This window comes from Prunus persica, chromosome G5 (assembly GCF_000346465.2).
Source record: "Prunus persica cultivar Lovell chromosome G5, Prunus_persica_NCBIv2, whole genome shotgun sequence".
NCBI lineage: Eukaryota > Viridiplantae > Streptophyta > Magnoliopsida > Rosales > Rosaceae > Prunus > Prunus persica.
Window position 1 is genome coordinate 5,002,639 of NC_034013.1, and position 18,640 is coordinate 5,021,278.

Consider the following 18,640-nt stretch of genomic DNA (forward strand, 5'->3'; position numbering starts at 1 on the left):
AAGGAGTAGGCAGGAGTGGGTAGTATGAAATACTCTTAGTAGCTTCCAACAATGTACTCACGATCTGATTGCCATTAGTAACAGTATAATGAACATTGCTTACTTCATCCAAGCTCCCTTGTATACTTTCTTAAGAAGTATGTGGAAGATAGTATCCAGGCTCCCTTCTTCACGGGCCAAGAAGTTTTGGTGCACCTTAATGCATGTTCCTTATATTACCATCAACCCCAACCTACCCGCCGGAGCAAGGGATAGATTCAAATCTGTTGAGGCTTCAGGAATTGAAGGGTACTCCATTTTTTATTGATTTTTGCTTATGTTTTCTCTCTAGCTTGCTTTGCTTTCATATTGAAGGACGTCTTGATTTAATGGTAAGGAAAATATCAGACAGCATCCTTGAATAACTAAAGCATGTTGGGATCTCATCCCTTGTTCCCAACACTCATATTTTCTGGCTTTCCATCTCGAGCTACACACCCATTTTTTAGGGCTTTCCACCTCAACTCATTTAATTATAAAAATGAAAGAAATGAAAGAAAAAAGAAAAATATAACAATATCAATTTTAAAAATTTGGGGAATAATTAAGGGTTTTTGGATGGGGTTTGGCTGCTAAGTCGGGTAGGAGAAGGGGAGAAGGGAATTGGGTTTAATTTTTTGTAGATCAAATATGAACAAAATCCATGTCAATTACACAATTAATCTAACTAAAATTAATACCAATTAATCTAACCAAAGTACATGTGATTTGGAGGTCACAAGATAAAAGTATACGTGATTACAAGTTTGGAGTAATTTTCGATGAATTTTTCAGAGCACGTATGACTTTTTAATGAATTTATGAAGATAGTCCAATTAAAAATTGACATGTGACGCCTTGCTAATGGATCATTTCAAAAAGTCATAAAAGTGAGAAGCGCTGGATTACAACCCCAAACACGCTGAGCCTTTCTTCTTCGAGGCAAAGAAAACCCACTACAGCAGGTTATTCAAATTTTTTAGGTGATTTTAGTGATTTTTCTTCACATATTATTTTGAGCCATAAGATCAAAACTTTTAAATCCAACGGTTGAAAGCTTTGATGTATTGATGCTCTAGAGCACATTAGAATTTTCTATAATTTATCAACTAAAAGCAAATCAGAATTAAGAGAAAAGCAACAAGAAGCATGAGTTGGTTTGGAGACCAAGTAGCCACAAGTTACAACCTTAGTGTGTCTTTTCATCGTCTTAGCAGCTTTCTTCAAGATATTTCACAAACTATGGTGGACGCCAACTCAAATACAGAAGCTGATGGCTTTGCAAGGGATCAAAGGCCCTTCTTACAGACTTATCCATGGAAACACCCAAGAAATCTCCAACATGCAAAAAGAAGCCATGGCAAGGCCTAGAAATTTGTCACATGACGTCTTTGCTCTAGTTCAACCTCATTTGCACTCATGGACAAAGATATATGGTAATGAAATCTTTAGCTTTTAACCTATGGTTTTTAAATCTAAAGTCAATCTCTTTGTCACACTGTGAACATGAACCACGCATTCTCCTAAAACTTAACTTGATCAATGGTCCAGATTCATAGTCTGACAAGATAACATTTCTCGTTAAATCTTAAACCCTGGATAAATTTCGTCCTCTTTTTTGTAATATTAGGGAAGACTTTTCTTCAATGGGATGGTCCTCAACCTGTTTTGGTCATTGTGGATCCTGAGTTATGCAAGGAGATACTGAATAACAAACATAGAGCTTATCCAAAATCCAACCCGGTAGCCTTTGTGATGAAGCTATTAGGAAATGGTCTTGTAATGAGTCAGCGTGTGCGTCAATATTTATCTATGAATCAATAACACTATCTACGGTCATTTAGTGAAGATTGGGAAATAATTGAACATAAATCTGCTAATTGCATGATAGTGGTGTTGGTGTTGGTTTAGTATTGTCAGATTCATGCAATGATAGCTAGTGCTGACACGATGCTAGAAAGGTGGGAAAATCATGAAGCCAAGGAGATTGAGGTGTTTGAAGAATTTAGGTTGTTGACTTCAGAAGTAATTTCCAGGACAGCATTTGGAAGCAGCTACTTAGAAGGGAAAGACATTTTTGAGATGCTATTGAAGATATCCTCCTTAACATTTAAAACTGCTTTGAAACCCAAGTTTCCTGGCCTCAGGTAACTTCCTCTTAACAAAATCTCAAACTTCTGATCTCACGTTTATTTTTTTCGCTCAATTTATATTTCAGTAGGTTTGTTAAAACCAACGATGAGATTGAAATGGAGAAGCTTGAGAAAAGAATACGCGAAACCATTATAGAGATTGTTAAGAAAAGAGAAAGGAAGGTAATGCCTGGAGAAGAAGGGAGCTTAAGGAGTGATTTTCTTGGATTACTTTTAAAGGCTTATCTTGACACCAATGACAACCAGAGGATTTCGTTGGACGATTTGGTCGAAGAATGCAAGACATTTTACTTGGCCGGACATGAAAGCACTGCTACTTTTCTTGCCTGGACTGTCTTTCTTCTGGCATTACATATTACATACAGATTGGCAAGAGGAAGCAAGAAAAGAGGTCCTACAATTATTTGGCAAGCAAACTCCAAACCCGAAAGGCATTGCGAAACTAAAAACTGTATGGAAGTCAAGAACTGAATTAAAGTATGAACTCCTGATTTGTTTGCTCTCTCTAACTTTGATTTCCACGCATATGCAGATGAGTATGATCATGTACGAGTCCCTGAGGTTATATCCACCCGTTGTTTTGGTCATTAGAAGAAGAGTCGAAAGGGAAGTTAAACTGGGAAGGCTCATTCTTCCGGCTAACCTTGAATTGGCCATCCCAATTGTAGCATTTCATTATGATTCTGAACTCTGGGGACAAGATGTGCAGCTCTTCAAACCAGAGCGGTTTGCTGAAGGGGTTGTTAAAGCTACAGACGAGAATATAGCAGCATTCTTACCCTTTGGAATGGGACCTCGGATTTGTGTGGGCTTAAACTTTGCAATTACAGAAGCAAAGATTGCTCTGTCGATGATTTTGCAACGCCATGCCTTCACTCTTTCCCCAGCTTATACTCACTCACCATCTCAATTTCTTACAGTTCGTCCACAACATGAAGTTCAAGTAATGCTACACTCACTCTGAACTGCCCACAATTGTTGCACTTGCTTATGAAGATGGAACCTCAGCTTTCTGTTGTGTTAGGAGTTGCTTCCTGTTCTTGCTTCCTTGCAGACATGAAGACTATAATGAACAGTCAATAAACTTGTCATTTCACTTCATGGTTGCTTTATCTGTAGAATAAGAACTGGATGCTGTAACATTGAAAAAATGCACATAAAGGGTGCTGTTTAAATCTATCATTTCTGCCTGCCAGATGGGCGTTTTCATTGCAGCACCTTTAAACCGATAACTTTTGCCATAAATAGATAAATAAATGCCAGGCTTGAAAGCAATTTTATGAGGTTGGTTGAGCAACATGGGATGAAAAATTTCCGTATATTCGATTGTAAATAAATCCAGACTGGACTTAATCTTCAAAATTACAGCACTTGAAATTCAATTGATTTCAGCACGTCTCCCTTCCCTTCATTGGCATCTTCATCCCTTTAAATTTTCATGCACATTTCTATTCTTCATACTATCCTTCCCCTCCAAAACCCATCACTCCCATTGATGCAGTGACTTCCCCTAAATCTTGCTCCTTTGCTGTCCCAGTTCTCTGCCTTGGTCTTTTTAGCGTTCTTCTCCAAGTACTTCATCTTCCTCTTTCAAGGGGCTGTGTAAGGACTGAATACCTTGAGGACTGCAGCATAGATGTAATCTTTTTTTAAAAGAAAGGCAAAACGAATTCCAAGATAGTACTGCAAACATAAATGTCTAACAGACTCTGTAATGCTGTTCAGTTATTCCAAAGTCATGCTGACAATGTATGAGACGGTGATGAGACCTTCAGAGTCATTAAGAAACTGAAGAACACTAACCTACACAATAAGTTTGTATTGCTAAATTTGACACCGCTGGGAGTGAGTTCCACTTAGTTGATGGGACGGTTAAGAGATTATCTATGGTTAAACTCTTCACAACTTACATCGAGAAATGCTTAACACAAAGTGTCAATACACTATAATCATGAAAACTAGTTGAGATTACAAGTAGGAATCATTACTAAAGTTGTATTCTGCCCCTGCAAGCTCAAGGATAACCATTAATCATTCACCACTCACCAATAGCATAACAGGACCATGAAACGCATTTTCTGTGCTATAGCACAACTATAATTGCAATTGCTCCAGTGAGTGTCAGGACACTCAGACTCTGGTGAAATGGCTGAGTTTTAAGAGGTCCTTAATAATGAGAAGCCAAAGAAAACAGTTTGTTATACCAAAAAGCTACCATCTATATCCATAACTCTGTCCTATATTGCGTTCAAGTTCTTCGGTTATACTTCACTGTGTATGCTATTTTCAACTGAATGACTGTAAACGCCCTCACATACCAAGAAAATTAAAGAAAAAACTTAGGAAATGAAAAGGAAAAGGGAGCTGATCGACTTCTTTATTGAAGTTTAAAAAACACATTTTTTACATGTAAATATAGAATGGTTAGCTATCGTGGCAACTCAATCGCTCATAGCATCTGGCTTCTCTTCTTTAGTTCGAATTTCTTCATATATGGTGTACAATATCTCAATATGTCTAGAAGAAGGCAGACTTGGGTATTGAATAATATTAATATAAATAAGAAACATGTTACTTTCTATATTCATATAGAAAAGCGGAGTTGATAGGCAAAGAGAGGTTAAAAAAATTACCACACAAGCAGATGTATTAGGTTTGCTTCGTTGAGAGATGCTTGATTCTTGTTTAGTGGTCCTACCCCTGATAGTTTTCTTCGTTGGTGTAGATATGCAATTCAAATTTCCAGAAGTAAAGCTTAAGAAGGCTGCTAACACATGTTTCCATCATCACCTGGAAGTTGTGGAAATTGTAGGGTATCGTGGTCGTCAAAGTGTTGTCAAAATCGTCATGTTCTTGATAAAGACTGCTGTTTCTCTTGAGAAAATTGTGATAAATACTGTCCGACAATTATTTTGTGGTGAATCAGTGGATGAGAGTGATGAAGAGGTGGAGGAAGAGGATGCAAGACAGCAACCTTTGCTCGAGCTTAAACGGGAAGTGCATGCTGCTATAAGTTTTGAATGCCTCTAGTTAATGCTACTTTTACTTTCTGTTTGGCAAATATATCGTACGTGATGTACATGTCATTGATTTTGGATACACCAATCATCCCTTTGTGGTATGTTGATTGTACAGCTAAGAGGTGTTCATGGTTTTTGGACCTGTACACCCTCTAGAATCTAGGTAAGAGAAAGATGGATTTTTCTTTCTTTTTTTGTTGGAAAACACACCTTATTGACAGAAAAGGAATGGACAAGGTAATTAACACTAAAATGATGTTGCATTAAAAATCGTAAGAGCAATTTCTGCTGCAACTGTGGAATTTCCCAATCCAATGCTCTTGATTTTAGATATAGACTGCCTCAAGGAGCCGTATGCTTCCTCAGTTTTAACTGCATTATTAGCTTGTTGCGTGTCAAAGTAGTCTCCAGGATCCTTCATGCATAATAATTGAGCAACATGAAGATGGTGAGGTTCTTGAAGATCCTCCATCTCAGTCGTCCGAGCAATCCTACCAAATCCCCCCTGCACACCACTCTCATCAACTTCGACGATGCTTCTTCCTTGAAGAACAACAGCACCTTGCCGGTTAAGGTCTTGTGATAAAGTACTTCTCCTGCTGTACACCTCATCCCGAAAGAATATCCCATGATCTGGAAGGTGCGTATAATCATCTCCTTGGTCAGCTTCCATGTCCAAAGTTGGATCAACCCGTCGAAGCTTTCGACGAGCTTCCCTTGCCAATACCTCATCCTCCTTCAAAAACATTGCCAGTTCCTCATCATCGGCGGCTTCTGCTTCAGCTGCAGCAGCATTTCCTGTGCTTCGGAGGTATTCAGCTCGGAAATACTTCGTCCAAAAGTTTTTTTCCGTAGTCTTACTGGGAACCAGAGCAAGAAATGCCTGCTGAACAGCTGGTTTCAGGGCAAAAATCTGATACTTAATCTCTGCAGTCAAACTAAAAGTAACCTTGTTTGTCCGGCCATCCGTCATGGGTTTGGTGTCCATTATCATTGAGTTTCTGAAACCAACCCGTTGCTTTGGCTTTGGACGGCTATCTACATCACCAAACTGGTTCCTAGCTGCCCAGAACTCAGCTTCAGTTAGGACACCACTCATTACATACTGCATATGAAGTTTGTGCAACTCACTGCTTTCTTGTAATAACTTCATACGGTGCATTATTTCTGCTGTACAGATTTGTTCATCAGAAGAACAAGGAGGTATTGCAGCTTCTCCACGCTTAGCAAGCGCATTGGCTGCAAACTCTCGGCATACATGAAGATCACGAAAACTTGCAAACTCAAAGATGTAAGTTTTGTCCTTCTCACTGAGACGAAGCCAAGGTGGTCTATCTCCTCCCTCCTTAGTGTTTTTGAGACATGTAATTTGTTTGAACTCCACATCGAGCGCCGGTTTCGCGGCGGTGGACATGTGAACGTTTGGGCTGAACACAAACTTGTTCTCCGTCATAGTTAAAACCCCAAGAGCCCCAGGATCTCTCACTGTAGCCTTGTAATTAGCACGCTTCACCAGTTGCATACACCACGACATCTCCAGAGGAGTTTAGAATATTTAATTTTGAGGAAACGATGTGCAGGTGAGATGTGCTTTTATAGACAGACCGAGGGAGGGATTTATTTGGTTTTCCCATTCCAAGTAGGATTACTCGAATTATTTCCTATTCCTAGTAGGATTATTCGAATGGTTTTATGTGTTGTTTTACTCTTTTGCCCTCTTGGCCTTCTGCGTTTGTGAATCTTTTTGAATTGGCGAACCGAGGCCCCCCAATTCCTAAACGCGTACTAGAAAAGGAAAAATTCCTGAAAGCGTGTACGAGAAAAGATAAAATTTCTGATCTCATGTTTAGTTGTTAAAACCAGCGATGTGATTGAAATGGAGAAGCTTAGAGAGTGTTAAGAAAAGAGAAAAGAAGGCAATGTCTGGAGATGAAAGGGAGTGATTTTCTTGGATTACTTTTAAAGGCTCATCATGACACCAATGACAACCAGACGATTTCGTTGGATGATTTGGTCGACGAATGCAAGACATTTTACTAAATGGCAGACGAAAGCAATTGTATGAGGTTGGTTGAGCAACATGGGATGAAAAATTTCCGTATATTCACTCGTAAGTAAATCCGGACCGGAGGTAATCTTCAAAATTACAGCACTTGAAATTCAATTGATTTCAGCACGTCTCCCTCCCCTTCATTGGAATCTTCATCAGTGACTTCCCCTAAATCTTGCTCCTTCATCAGTGCCTTGGTCTTCTTGACGTTCTTCTCCAGGTACTTCATCTTCCTCTTTCAAGGGACTGAGTAAGGATGGTGGCCCTGAATACCTTGAGGACTGCATCACAGATTTAATCTTCTTTTTTTAACAAAAAGGAAAAACGAATACCAAGATAGTACTCTGAACGTAAATTTTCTATCAGATTCTGTAATGCTGTTCATTCATTCCAAAGTCGTGCTAAAAATGAGCGTCCAATGATGCAACACATACATTACTAACTACATAGGAAAAGCCTTGTTATTGTTCCAGTTTGTGATTGCCAGAGCCGAAGAAAATAAGACGAATAAAGTATTTCATGGTCCAACCCCTTAAAGATTCAAAACACAACATGATAATGCATGTACGAGACTCTCATGACTCTAAGAAACTGAAGAACAATAACCTACGCAATAAGTTTGCATTGCTAAATGTGACAGTGCTAGCAGTGAGTTCCGCCATTAAGAAATGCTTTTTCCATTACAGTTTAACACCAGTGTCAAGACACTAACATGAAAACTAGTTGAGATTACAAGTAGTAATCATTACCAAAGTTTCATGCTACCCCTGCAAGGTCAAGGATCACCATTAATCATTCACCAATCATCAATGGCATAACAGGACTGTGAGAAGCATTAGCTGTGCCATAGTACAAGCATAATCTGCAAGTGCACCATGATGTACTTCTGTATAGCACATGTGAGCAGCATGCTCATGATGTAGGACACTTAGACTCTAGTGAAATGGCTGCGTTGTAAGTGGTCTTTAATAATGAGAAGCCAAAGAAAACAGTTTGTTATACCAAAAAGCTACCATTTCTATCCATAAGCTCTGTCCTATATTGCATTCAAATTCTTCAGTTATACTTCACCGTATATGCTATTCTCAACTAAATGACTATAAGTGCTCTGAGATACCAAGAAAATTATAGAAAAATTTAATGAAAAGGAAAAGGAAGCAGATTGACTTCTTTATTGAAGTTAAAAAAAACACATTTTTATATGTAAATATAGAATAATTAGCTATCGTGGCAACAAATTTAAAATGAATATTGTCCACTCAATCACTCATAGCATCTGGGTTCTCTCTTCTTAAGTTACAATTTATCCATATGAAGGTATACAATATCTAAATGTGCCATGTGCCATAGAAGTAGGCAGACTTCGGTTTTGAATATAGAAAGGTGGAGTTGATAGACAAGACTACAAGCATAAGAACAATATAAAATCAATAAAACGATAGTTGATAGGCAAAGAGAGGTTAGGAAAATTACCAAACAAGCGGATGGATTAGTTTCTGGTGTTGTCCCCACATCAGTGATATCAATGAACCTGTCCAAGTCATCATACAGGGTTACTGACAGCGCTTGTGTATTGAAATTGTATCCATCTCTCTTGACCCTAGCAAGTTCAGCTTCCTACAAAGGCAAGCATGAGAATATGAGAGGGCAAAGAAATGCATGGATGCGTGCATGATGTTACAATTACACAACAATTAGTCCACACCTTGTAATAAAAAGACACTATTAGGCATATTGAGTGTGCATGTTTCCATCTATTAAACACATTTTCATTTTAAACCTATAACACTGGAAGAAAGGAGATCAAACTGTCTGTTGATGTGAATCAAAAGCACAATGCATAGTGGACAAGCTGCTTACAGGAAGTCTGGAATGCATACAAGATATCTAACCCAAACAGCATGCAATGTCCAAACAATAGAGAATTCAAGACCAAAGATGAACGAGTAAAACTAGAATTTGACAGTCTGAGGAAATTGAAGACCACAAATAAGCCTAAAAACGAACTCTATCCCACAGGCCTTCCACTTCCTCCCGTTAACATTTTCAAAAAAAGTCCTCTTGTTTCGTTCCATCCATGCTTGGAGGAGCAAAGCAATAACATTGAACAGCACAATAAATCTTTCCCATTCTTTTTCTAGTGGTAAAATGGAGTTTCTATCAAGTATCCAATGTTCAATTTTAGTTCTACCCTCATTTCAAAATTATTAACTCACAATCTAATAGCCATGATTGTGAATTTGTGAGTGGTACCAAACTATGTTCACTCATTGTTGATGATACATTAAACAAAACATTAATTAAAAATGAACAAACCCAAGAAAAATACATAAATTAACACAAAACGAAATTAAGGGTACCTGACGAGAACTGAACTCTATAAAACAACGACCCAAGGTTTTCTGGTTCAGGGGATTAAGAGGCATCGAAAACCCATCTTCTTTAATAACACCAACTTCACTAAACACTCGTCGGATTTCGCTTTCGAGCTGCTGGGCCATCTCCGCCTTCACAATCGGAAGGTTATCAACAACGATCACATTTCCGAACCCAATATTGAAAAGCAAACCGTCGTCGTCGTAGAACACTTCTTGGCCATCACTGTGAATCATAAACAAAACAAGAAAACATCATCAGTTGAATCAGAGTTTCGAGTTTTGAGGGTCGAAATCGCACACTGGGGAAAGAAAAAGGAGTTTTTGGATTGTACCCAAAATTGTTCTCAGTATTATTATTATATAAGTCTTGGTTAGGAGGTGGAGCTGCAGAGTTGAAGTGGAAGGAGGAGAGTTGGAGACGGAGCTCCTCGGCCTTGGCCTGGATATCTTCCATGGTGGCGGTGTCTATTGTCACGCTTCTTATTGAGAATCAGAGCTCTTTATGCTTTTCTATTGTCACGCGTGCGCGGTTGATGCGTTGTAAGACCCTGTGCGAATTTTATGAAAGGGAAGTAACACTGAGAAAAGTATTCTTGTAAGGTTATGACAAGCGTGATAATTATCATGGTATTATTAGTTGGGTAACAAAATAGTGTTTATCTTTGTTGTATTTAAATTTTTTTTATTTTGGGTCAAATGGTTGCATATAAGTTTTTCTTGTGCGACTAGCAGAAAAAATGGAATGACACTGTTTTAGTCGGGTGTCAATCACGCTATGACAAGTATAAAAGTTATCACTTATGGCAACACAGTTGCGACTAATGCTAACATTGCTTATTTGTTATTATTGCTTTGATTTGATACAAATTAATTATTTTGTTTGATTTAGTTAAGTACCATTGTTGTTCAAGTGTTTTGCTCAAATTTTATTTTGGTCTTTTGAACTTGATCCCTTTTGTTTAATTTTATGCAAATCTACTCTGAGTCTTTGCATGTGACACATGCACGTTAATGTCTAAATTATATAAAAATAACTAAAATAGTTAACAAATTACAATGTATGAACCAAATAGGTTAAATTGAAAACATAAGGACGAAATTAAATGTATTGAGCAAAGCATGGATAAAAAAGTTATTTAAATCATAAAATATTTTTATAAGAGCAGTTAAGGGGTATGAAATGTTATAACTTTTTAGAACATTAAAAAGGGACATGTCACTAGACAAAGTGTTAGTTAAGAAACCCTAAATTAAGGTTGAAGATCCTTAAGAAATGATACTTAGAATGTGATGACCACACCAACATATGCACTACAAAAACCATCGACTAGACTATTTCAATTAAATTGGACTACTGTCTTGTGAATTTTTTTTATTTTTTATTTTTAGTATGAGTAATTAAGGGAGATAGGTTTACACAAATATTCATTGAGTGTTTGAAATTTCGAACATCTGCCCACATAAGTGGAGATGAAAGAGCTCGACCAATTGAGCTATACTCTCCACTGGCAATCTTGTAAACTTACAAAAGCTACAACTGAATTTTTAAATTAGGCAACATTAACATATTAATATTATGTCTTACAAGTCTCATCTAGACCCCTATATTGTTCTATTGCCCAGCAAGACAATTTTTCTATAGGAAACCCCAGAAATTGACTCCCCTTAAAAAAAACAAAATTTTAATTAATTAGGGTAGAACCTCTTCCATTTAGTATAGGAAGGTTGACATCAATCTCAAGCAAGAATGCCCAAATTCACACCAGAATTCGACATCAAGGCAGGCTACTTCATACTTAATTCAATTTTCACATAAGAGTTTTCTATAATGAGATGTTAAAACATACTTGATACAACACCACACTCAATTACAGGGATAAAGAATAACACTCAACAGGGAGAGAAAATATTTAAAAAAAAGGTTTTCTAGATATATAATAACAAGCTGTTATTGCAGGTAACCCTCACCAAGAAATAAAAACATCCTACGGGCAAATACAACACATCTTTACAGAAATCTGGCAGGACTCCAGGAGAGCCGTATCTCAGATTGCACTGTAGCTGTCTTCATCACTCGTTCGAATGTAACACATGATTGCCAGTACAAATACGAAAAAGGACGCGAGCTCCATTGCCATGGCTCCCCAACCAATAACACCAGCATGCTTTAAGATAGCAGGTATTGCAATGCTGCCAATAGCTGAAGCTCCAGTCAGGAACTTGGTTGCATTAACCCATCTGTTTCATCATTGTTAGGAAGCAAGTAAGAAGCTGAGAAATGTTGAAGGAGATTTAGATTGAAAACAATGGATATTACAGTAAGTTCAAAGGGTGAAAGACAAACCCATTATCAGATTCTGAAAGTACAGAAGAATCAGATCCCACAAAGAACAGCAATGGCATGGGAAGAAGCACATACATTATTACTGCAAGAGAACAAAGTGATGACTAAACCATTAGCATGCAAGTCGTCATGCAAATCATTGAAAACCTACATAAAGGGAATTCTCTGTGGGGAACTAAGGTTCTTAAAAAATGTTTTTATTTTCCTCAACCTGTGTCTGTACATCTTGTTGCTAGATGTCAGTCAACATCTAGCCCTATCACTATCCTTTTACTACCTGATATAATGCTCAAAAGCTCCCGTTTCCAGTCAGGCCAAGACAAATATGAAAAAAAAAAAAAAAAAGTTCTGAAACAATGAAGCAAAGAGATGAGAAACTTTGCCAAAAGAATGTTTTCAGATCTATTTTATTCATTTGAGTACTGGGATAATTAAAGGAAAACAAAAAGTGGATAAAAGGGAACAGAATATGAGTACCCTTAAAGATGCTTTCTTAAAGAAGCTAGAGAATCCAAAAATTGAAATCTTTTATAGTATTGATGTACTTATCATTTCACAAATACATTAACATGTACCATTACATAACAGCTTATTTGGCCAAAAGAAAAGGCATCATATAGCAAGTTTACGAAGGAAAACAACAATTTTAAATTTGTAAAAAAGTAATAAATTAAAGACCCAAAAGTTCAGTACGTACTAGTAAGCATCGGCCACCAATTATTGTACAAAGCACATGCCTGCCGCAAAACATGTGATAGATGAGAACACATAGGATGACTATTAACCTTAGAAGAGATAAAAAGCTTACTGATTTACAAATGAATTCAGCAAATATAATTGACAAGAATGAACACTACCCACCAAAATTTGCAATACAATCCCTCCAGAGACCAAAATTGCCAAGGCAGCAAGTTTCCCAGTATGCAAGCAGGCACGCATATAGCCTGGTAAATCTGCCATTGAGTACTTACCTCACCTCATAGATGGGGAGCAACTGAAATTATGATGTGAATAAAATGAATATATGGAAAGCATAAACTCAGCAAAAACTGACAAAAACAAATAAAAGAAAGCAGTCCACCATAAACAAATACATGAAATATTCTAGCAGTCATACCACAGAATGTATGTGGTCAACCCAAAGATTGAAACAATGGAAGGATGACGGTGATTTTTTGGGTAAATTGATGATCTCCCTTCCTTTCACTCAAGTATTGTAAATATTCTAAACCAACACTTGTATGTTCATTCCATAGATCAATCTCCGAAGGTTAGTCCCTGGCATAGAGTGAACTACTGAACCACTTGAATCATTCTCTCATGGCTTGTACATGTATGTGCGGTTTTGTTCTTTCTCTTGCTCATTGATTTATTCCACAACAATCATGCCTTATAACTTCTCCAGTAATTAAAAAAAGTGTTTTGCAGTTGAAAAATCATCACAAAATCTACAATACAGATTAACTGTTCCACAGAGTCCTACGGTTAACAGGTGCATTCATTGCCCATCTCCTACTTACATATACATACATATAGAGTTCATTTCTCAATGCAAGATGCTCCTAACGTTGTGCGCAATCAACATACCCATGACCCGGGTATACAAATATACGTAGCTCTGGTCTAATATGTAGCTAAGGTACTAAAAAACATAACAGCCTTTAAATTGGAAATGGAGCTGAGATGCAACTCCTATTTCTTTAAACAAACCTGACCCACTTGGGAACAAAGTCATGTAGAAAAATTCACATTGTTACTCAATCACAAAAACACAATCATTCTCAGTACTTCTGTGGCACAAAGAAATGAAATCAATTCCAATTAGCAAAGGGTCTGCAAAATAGGATCACAGCTGCAACCCTTCAAATGAAATACAAAAAGAGGTGAATTCTGAGCATAAAATCAAATGCATGGCGATGAATAGATGAACTTCAGAGGTTTTTTTTTATATAAATCATTTGTGAATTACAATAACCCATCAAACAAATCGCAATCACCTGAATTTTACATAAAATTCGACTAACATTGCTTAAACAGACGAATTATACACCCTAAGAACCTAAATTAACTACGCTCCAAAACGAAGATGCTTAAAAATGTATGAAAAGCTTGAGTGGTGCAAAATGTGGAGGAAGGCTTACCAGAGGCGAATTGGAGGTTAGAGCCAGAAACGTTTAGTTTTCCCCGAAACGAAACGCGTAGCGGTGGGGGAGTTTGGATCGGGCGCTGCAGTAATTGTTGTATTTCTATATTAAAAGCAACATGGAAGGGCGAAGAAGATGCGAGACAAGACACTCTGTGCCTTTCACTCTACAGGAGGAGGGATGGTTTACCGTTACAGCTACGCAGCAACACAGTGAGTTTGGATTGGGAGAGGTCAGAGCTATTTTCGGTAATTTATAATTATATTGTTCATTTTAGGGAACAAAAAAAGAAAGTCATATTCGGTGGTCTTCGTAATTTGCTGATTTTACCACTTTTGTCTTCATATTTTCAATTTTGTTAATTTTATGTTTATAGTTTCCAATTCGAAACAAAAATCAAAGAAGAGGAGGGAGAAGAAAGCTCGAAGAATGAAGAATCAACTTGCGAATATTTTTCGTACAGAAATTTGCTCAGACAGTCCACTCCACTCAAATTCCTCCTCATTCACCCAAATTTGAACTAAAAGATGCAAATTTTTTCAAAACCCTAAGCTCCAAAATTGCACCTAAATAAATGGCAAGAGGTTTAGCATGTGTTTTACCGTTACATAGCTCAAGTAGACTGAAATACCCTTCCACGTGGTCAAAGCTTAATGAAATTAGGAGGAATTTTACAAAAATTGAAATGTGCCATTGAATTGCTCAAAATTGAAAGTACTGAGACCAAATGATAAAAATGACAAACAACAATGACCAAAAGTAAATTTTTACCTTGATTTTATTACCAAATAAAAAATAAAAATAGAAAATAGAAAATAGAAAAGTAATAAAACAATAAATATCTTTTTTAGTTGTGTGATTTAGATCCAGTGGGTCCCAAGGTAAATGTTTGATTATTTTGACTTGAGATGGTGGAGATGACACGAGAGAGATAAGAAATAGGAGTAGGAGCTAATTAATCAGATTAGTTTTGGTTGGACATGCATGGTTGCTGGGTTTTGGGTTTGAAGGACTGGTTTAGCGGTCGGTCAAATTAAGAAGCAATTGGTCTAATAATAAGCATCCAAATTGATGAGAGGGACCTTTGAGAAAATGCATTAGAAATGATAAAGACAGACAGACAGAGAGAGAGCGACTAAACGACAGTGAAGAAAAGTTTTGTTTTAGGTAGGGGGTCGGTTCTAAGAATTTGGAGGTCCTGTGAAAAAAATAAAGGAAAGGGAAAATTGAATTGTAAACGAATACAATCAGTACAAAAAACCTAATCGTATAGGCTATAGGCCGAGCCTGATTTTAAGAAGGGAGACCACATTTATATACCATCTTTCTTCTTCCTCTCTTCTTCAAGACAAAAAAGAAAGACTTTCTTTACTTTTAAAAAAATTTAATATGCTGGTCCATGTAGTACTTGTCGTGTCATGGGTTACCGAATCTCTTGTCGGCTAGAGGGACGGAGGGTATGGAATTGTAGTGAAACCAAAGTTCCGTGTACAAAAATGACAAGAAATGAAATGCTGAAATTCGGTAAACTTCCGGATAGTAACGTGAAAATTTAGCAAGAATAAAATTTACCCCATCGTAGCACATAACAAGTTCATAATTGCATTAGAAAGTTAACAATAAAAGAAAAGGAAAAAAGTTAGGAAGATGAGCGAGGCAAACATGAAACAAACTCAAAGGGGGCACAAAACACAAAAGCAGACAAAACAAACACTTTGCTAAGACAAGAGTCAGAGGGATGCCATGCAAGAGCAGTGGTTCTATTGCAAGGGGGCTTCTTGAATTTCACAGTAGCAAGTCTGCACCTGATTGTTTGTCTCACACCATATGCAGTAGACTGCAAGAACAACACTAGGCTTCTTGCTGATATTGGAAATAATCCTTACCAGCTTTAGAAACCATATGAACATAATGGTGCCAAGATGTAGAGAGCCATGTAGAGCCACATTTGGTCATTAATTGCCTCCATATCCCCTCACCATAGGTCCATAAAAATAAAAATAAAAGGTGGCCAGGTCGAAAGGAACATGAGTAGGACTAGGAGAATAGATTTGCATTCAACGCCCTCTAGTAGTCACCCTTAGTATGGACTGAAGAAATCAAAAAAGCTTAACCAAAGTACTCCCTGATTGTATGTATAACTGAATCACATTCCAAGTAAATGCAGAAGGGGAGCAAGGGGGGAAATGCCATTTGATAAAATCAGCACGACAAGCATCAGGTTGATAAGAAGGCAGATTAGTTTGGATATCCACTCGGATATAACCAAAAACCAGCTCCACACCCTCCCCCGCCCTGTTTTTGAACCTTTAGATGAATGGTTGAGAATTGAGATCTATTGAAATGTATCTCACCCATTATGTATTTTAGCTGTTCATATCTGATCTAACATTAGGAAAAAATAAATAAATAAGCCTCACTTAAGAACCTTTTCAAAGAATACTATAAAAAAAAACATAAGAATCTATGAGTATTGCAAGAAAGTTGATAGGCCTCAAAACTCTCTGACAGAAAGTCCTTCGAATATGGAAAGGATTGCTCAACCCTGCTTGAACTATAAATTGCTCATTATCAGAATCAACTGAGATTTTGGCAAGCCACCAGATGTATGATAAAATCAAGGTCACCCTGTTGTGGTCCCTCTCAGCTTTCACATCTCTTATTTCTCTGCCTTCTGTTCTATGAAGATTCCAGAAAGAATCAAATATCTTCTCAATGGGTTCAGTCACTGGAATTTCATTGTACACGACTGAAAACAATCTCAAACTGTTCCATGATCTAGTAAATACAAATTCTTATTAGTCAATGCTGGCCTAGAACACAAAACTCATATCATTTCATTAGTTTCTAAGACGTCACTGATATCACCACTAATTCATCAGTTTTTACCTTTTTTACATAGTTTTAACCCAAATATACGTACCAGGGTCACCACTATTTCATTTCTAAGATGCGATTCCGTCAATCTTTACAAAGTTTTGACCCAAATATACGTACCTAAGTTTGTTTTCACTGCGAACATTAAGTCACCTAAAAACTCTTCAGATATGCCTTGTTAATTCATTGCTACTATATTACACATAAAAAGGGGGTAAGTTGTCAGCCTCAAATGGGAGAAAGAGGCCGAGATTTATCGGAAACCATATTTTGTTATTTATTTTTCATTGCTCTTTAAGTCCCTCTAGCATCAGGGAGCATCAGAAATTCTAATCCAGTAAAAACCAACGAGAAACCATGTGGTTTATACACATGATATTGGATGAAACCTTATAGCATTACAACTTTTATATCAAACCGTATAACTTGGTTTTTATTCGTAAAAGAAGAATTCAGTTACAACTATCATATGTTTGTAATGGCAATCACCAAATGCCATAGGAATTATGATATGAAATTGCAATAGAATCAAACATAGGCAATGATTCTCAATTTGAATAGAAAAAACAAAGAAATCAATGAATCATCAAATTACCTCCTCAATGCAAAATGCATATCCAATTCCAAATCAGACAATCTTCCCTTGCTTCATCTACTCTTCTGTTGAAGCCTTGGAGCTCCGAAAACCCTTCTTCAACTCGGCAACTCTCTTCATACAAGCCGCCTTCGACTTCCCAGGCACAGCAGCTGCAACCTTCTCCCACCTCATCGACACATCCTTGGGAAACGCCTTCAGGGCATTGAGCAATGCAATGTCTTCAGTTGAAGCCCAACTCACCCCACCACCATTGCTCTCTTTCTTCACTTCACCATTTTCCACCACCAACTCATCACCCAAGTCTTGACTCTCACTCTCGATTTTCTTGTCATTGGGCTTACGCTTCTTCAAAAACTCTGCATAAGAATCTGAATCAGTCACTTTCTTCTCTCCCAATTCTTTGGCCTTCTTGATCACACTCTCCACCTTATGCTTTCCCCGAAACGACTCGGAAATAACCTCCCACCGTCTCAGCTTCCCTACCGGGTACTTCAAGAGCAGTTTCTTCAAAAACTCAACATCCTCTTCAACCCACTCCGTCTCTTCATCAAACACCATAGACCCATTACCATTACCTTCGGAAACCTCACGCTTTTTCTCTTCTCTCACAGGCCCATTAACAGTTTCGGCCACCGGTGTCGAATCTGTGCCCAATTCATCAAATCGACGCGGCTTTGATCTCTTTTGAGACACCCTCTTCTTCGATTCCTCCTCTACTTGGGTTGTGATTTCAGGGAGGTCGAGGATTTGGCCGTGACCGACGCTGATGTCACCACCGGTGACTGAAGCGGGAGCGAAGGGGCCGACGAGGATGGAGAGAGCAACCCAGATGAGGAGAGATTGGTAGGGTTCGGATTGGAGGAAGAAGAAGGAGAGACCCAGTAATAGAATTGAGAGTAATATTGTAAAGGCAATGAATGGTTTGTTGAGATTCTTGTAATGGGGTTCTGGGTCTGTGGCTGAAGAAGCCACTGCTTTCGATTGGAAGAGGAACCTTGGCCTTGCGTCCTCGTCCAAAAACTCCATCGTTGGATCTCAGAGCTAAGCTAAACAGAGAG

At 37.8% G+C, this 18,640-nt stretch overlaps 3 protein-coding genes and 1 pseudogene across 8 annotated transcripts; 1 reads left to right on the plus strand and 3 right to left on the minus strand.

Annotated features, from left to right (window-relative positions):
* On the plus strand, positions 1,948 to 3,716 carry LOC18776559 (annotated as a pseudogene).
* Positions 3,704 to 10,335, minus strand: LOC18776849 (probable RNA polymerase II transcription factor B subunit 1-3). 5 transcript variants are annotated; one of them, XM_020564617.1, is made up of 5 exons: positions 9,952 to 10,335; positions 9,602 to 9,842; positions 8,715 to 8,772; positions 4,805 to 7,522; positions 3,721 to 3,796 (listed from the first exon to the last, which is right to left on the minus strand). In XM_020564617.1, the coding sequence occupies exon 4, from the start codon at positions 6,723 to 6,725 to the stop codon at positions 5,439 to 5,441; it is 1,287 nt and encodes a 428-aa protein (XP_020420206.1). In that variant the 5' UTR covers positions 6,726 to 7,522; positions 8,715 to 8,772; positions 9,602 to 9,842; positions 9,952 to 10,335; the 3' UTR covers positions 3,721 to 3,796; positions 4,805 to 5,438. The 5 variants fall into 5 exon arrangements, with proteins under 5 accessions (XP_020420208.1, XP_020420206.1, XP_007209600.2 ...); XM_007209538.2 differs by having other exon boundaries at positions 8,715 to 8,858; positions 9,952 to 10,331; XM_020564619.1 differs by lacking the exon at positions 4,805 to 7,522 and having other exon boundaries at positions 3,704 to 3,796; positions 8,715 to 8,858; positions 9,952 to 10,205.
* Positions 11,388 to 14,394, minus strand: LOC18776449 (vacuolar protein sorting-associated protein 55 homolog). Its single transcript, XM_020564854.1, has 5 exons — positions 14,105 to 14,394; positions 12,825 to 12,957; positions 12,661 to 12,700; positions 11,964 to 12,045; positions 11,388 to 11,857 (listed from the first exon to the last, which is right to left on the minus strand). Exons 2-5 carry the CDS (start codon positions 12,921 to 12,923, stop codon positions 11,665 to 11,667), a joined length of 414 nt encoding a protein of 137 aa, XP_020420443.1. The 5' UTR covers positions 12,924 to 12,957; positions 14,105 to 14,394; the 3' UTR covers positions 11,388 to 11,664.
* Positions 16,422 to 18,628, minus strand: LOC18776590 (dnaJ homolog subfamily C member 2). Of its 2 annotated transcripts, none has more exons than XM_020564333.1 (2): positions 17,580 to 18,628; positions 16,422 to 16,846 (listed from the first exon to the last, which is right to left on the minus strand). In XM_020564333.1, the coding sequence occupies exon 1, from the start codon at positions 18,606 to 18,608 to the stop codon at positions 17,637 to 17,639; it is 972 nt and encodes a 323-aa protein (XP_020419922.1). In that variant the 5' UTR covers positions 18,609 to 18,628; the 3' UTR covers positions 16,422 to 16,846; positions 17,580 to 17,636. The 2 variants fall into 2 exon arrangements, with proteins under 2 accessions (XP_020419922.1, XP_007211198.1); XM_007211136.2 differs by having other exon boundaries at positions 16,422 to 16,885.

Coding starts and splice junctions, on each gene's coding strand:
- LOC18776849 (XM_020564617.1), bottom strand. CDS start 6,725: ATGTCGTGGTGTATGCAACTGGTGAAGCGTGCTAATTACAAGGCTACA.
- LOC18776449 (XM_020564854.1), bottom strand. CDS start 12,923: ATGGCAGATTTACCAGGCTATATGCGTGCCTGCTTGCATACTGGGAAA. Junction 12,701..12,824: donor GGATTGTATTGCAAATTTTG/GTGGGTAGTGTT, acceptor GTTTTGCGGCAG/GCATGTGCTTTGTACAATAA. Junction 12,046..12,660: donor TTGGTGGCCGATGCTTACTA/GTACGTACTGAA, acceptor GTTCTCTTGCAG/TAATAATGTATGTGCTTCTT.
- LOC18776590 (XM_020564333.1), bottom strand. CDS start 18,608: ATGGAGTTTTTGGACGAGGACGCAAGGCCAAGGTTCCTCTTCCAATCG.